General features: G+C 35.2%; 1 protein-coding gene across 1 annotated transcript; it reads left to right on the plus strand.

Moving 5' to 3' along the window:
* Positions 1-1,017: 1,017 nt before the first annotated feature.
* Positions 1,018-2,487, plus strand: HYPBUDRAFT_113033 (MFS general substrate transporter; the record flags this gene model as incomplete). Its single annotated transcript, XM_020218945.1, has 1 exon — positions 1,018-2,487. One exon carries the CDS (start codon positions 1,018-1,020, stop codon positions 2,485-2,487), a length of 1,470 nt encoding a protein of 489 aa, XP_020074823.1.
* Positions 2,488-2,902: the final 415 nt, after the last annotated feature.

The raw sequence follows: 2,902 nt of genomic DNA on the forward strand, positions 1-2,902 counted from the left end.
TGACGTCTACGGCCATATCCAGCATAAAGCATGATTACCCGTCCGATCAATAATTATTAAGCTGCTGAGAGCGATGCTGAGTACGTTAGTGGGAGACCATAATGGAAACCATCGTGCTGTAGACTCTTCTTTTTTTGCAATTTTTTCAGCATAGTAATTTCGCTTATACTGACTCTGATCGCAGATTACAAGGTCGAGGTCCGATATTACAAAGTAAGTCATAGAGGCAGGCGAACAATCACAGTCGGGGCAATGTTAGTGAGAATCTGCGATTGGTCCATGTTTGCACAATTGACGTATAACGGAAAAGCAAATGAAACTCCACCTGCAAACTCTAACTCCAGGCCAACTTATTTAAAAAGAACGTTCATATAAATGTATTAGAGACAGCGAAGGAGGAAATAGCCATGAAGTGGTCTTCTACTAAATTGTGCAATTAAATTTATCTACTTAGCTTAACCAAAAAAAAAACTTTTGTACGAATATTCACTTATGATAAGGACGGAACTTAAAATTTTTCTATTTTCTGTGTTTTTAGATCATTATTTACCAAGGCAAATTTTATCAGCGTTGAAATTATGACTCTTTTTAGATAGCCGTATAATTTGGTGTAATTTCACTAAATCCCAAAGATAGGAAAACATGCATAAATTGTTTCCGGAGCACTCTCGGATTGAAAGACGCTAATTGGCAATTAAGATCTTATGCCAATGGATAAATGAATAAAATATACAAAGGGTTGTAGATCATTTAAAATTAAATTAGATAAAGGAATTAATAAAACCTTCTTCTTTTCCTGATCATTTCAATACTTTGGTTCTAGAATAATACTGAAAATTTGCAACTCTTAACGACAGGATGGTAGTTAATGATGAGAAGGTCGACACCAAACGGGAGCTAACAGCTTCGATCTCAAATAAAAGCAGCAGGCTTAGTATCGACTCCAAAGAACTCAATAAGATCAAAGAGGAACATAAATTCATAGACTTGAAGGAAGCAGATGTTACAATTGATTTCATGAACATTCATGATAAAGAAGTACCAGAGATAACCCCAGAACAGGAAAAGAAATTAAGAAATAAAGTCTTTTTAAGAATTTTAGGTTTTACTTTCGTCATTAACTTGATTATGTACATGGATAAAGCTACGTTCAGTTATTCAGCATTAGCTGATATGGGATTTTGGGAAGCGACTGGGCTTGATCAAAATAAATATAACAATTGTAATACTGTTTTCTATGCTGGATTTGCATTTGGTCAAATCTTCAGTCCCTACTTAATCCAAAAAATTTCCTTGACTAGATTAATGATGGTGATATCCGGATTATGGTCAATTCTCATATTTTTGCATTGTACTGCTTTTAACTATCCTGGTGTCATAATATTGAGGTTATGCCTTGGTTTAACCGAAGCGCTGGCTATTCCTATATTAACCTCAACTAACGCCATGTTTATGACTGAAGATGAAAGATCAAGCACTCAACCAATATTTTTTTCATCTTGTTTCGGATCTTCAATTCCAATTGGTTTTATTGCTTATGGTGCATTATCGGCTGATGCTTCAATAAAAGGTTTCAGGGTTTTGAATATAATTATTGGAGGGATGACTGTTATATTGACCATGTTTATTGCATTATACTATCCAAATAATCCAGCTGATAACAGATTATTCACCACGGAAGAAAAAGTATGGATTATCAGAAGGGTCCAATCAACCACTAACACTGCAGTTGACCAAAAATCTTTCAAAAGAAGCCACGCCTTAGAAGCATTGAAAGATTACATTTCTTATCTTTTTTGTGCATCTTTGTTTTTAGAGGAATTGGCAAATAATTTAACGTATCAACAAAACTTGCTTTATTCAAACCTTGGTGGCATAACAAATTTGGATTCAACTTTAGTTAATGTTGCGGGATCTGGATTCACCACTGTATGGGCATGGTTTGCAAGTTTAGTCATTTCCATATTTCCAAATACTTCATTTTTTGCAGGAATTTGGTCTATGATACCCGCATTACTTGGGGCTATCTTGGCAGTTTCACTTGATTATAGTAATACTATTGGAATGTTAGCTGGTATTCTTATAGCATCCCAATCGTTTGGGGTACATTTAATTCTTGCATTTGGGCTTGCCAAAGCAACTGCTAGATCTCAAACTAAACAAAAGGTTAGAGCAGCTATGATGATGATGAGTTATGCCATTGCAAATATCATAAGTCCTCAGCTCTGGCAAGAAAAAGATGGCCCAAGATACTACCCTGCATGGATTGTTCAAATAGTGTTAAGTTTCATTTGTTCTCCATTACTCATGGGGGTGATTTGGTTTATATTAGCTAAAAGAAACAGAGAAAGAAGAAAAGTGATTGACTCTGGTGAGGTGGAGAAAGTAGGTATTGTCAAGGATAGCGAAGGTAATGAATTGGTTGTTAGTGTTGCAGCTTTAGATTTAACTGATTTAGAAGATAAGTCTTATATATATCCTTTATAGATTAACATTAAATAAATATTCGAATTCGCAACTTAACTTGAATAAAGAGCGAGAGCCCTGGAAGATCATGCTATGTGCAAGGTTCGAGCACCATTTTCAATTCATACGACCGAATACTATGAGAATGTTAATTGAAGTTCTTTAAACTTATTGTACTGATTAAATTCACGCTGTCCAAGAGCGGAAAATTACTAGTTTTTTTGCGGCAAATAAAAGTGAACTTCTTGCCTTTGATGAAAATAACTCAATTTCGAACGTAACCATTAGGTTAATTCTTGCTTCTGACGCGTACCGATAACACCAATAACGCCGATGTGGAGAGCAACTTTCTTATTCTTTGCTGAAGAGTATCTTCTTGTGCCAAATAGAGTGTACTAACATACCCCTGATTCCAATTATGTTGAAATAGACACAG

This window comes from Hyphopichia burtonii, assembly GCF_001661395.1.
Source record: "Hyphopichia burtonii NRRL Y-1933 unplaced genomic scaffold HYPBUscaffold_7, whole genome shotgun sequence".
Classification (NCBI taxonomy): Eukaryota; Fungi; Ascomycota; class Pichiomycetes; order Serinales; family Debaryomycetaceae; genus Hyphopichia; species Hyphopichia burtonii.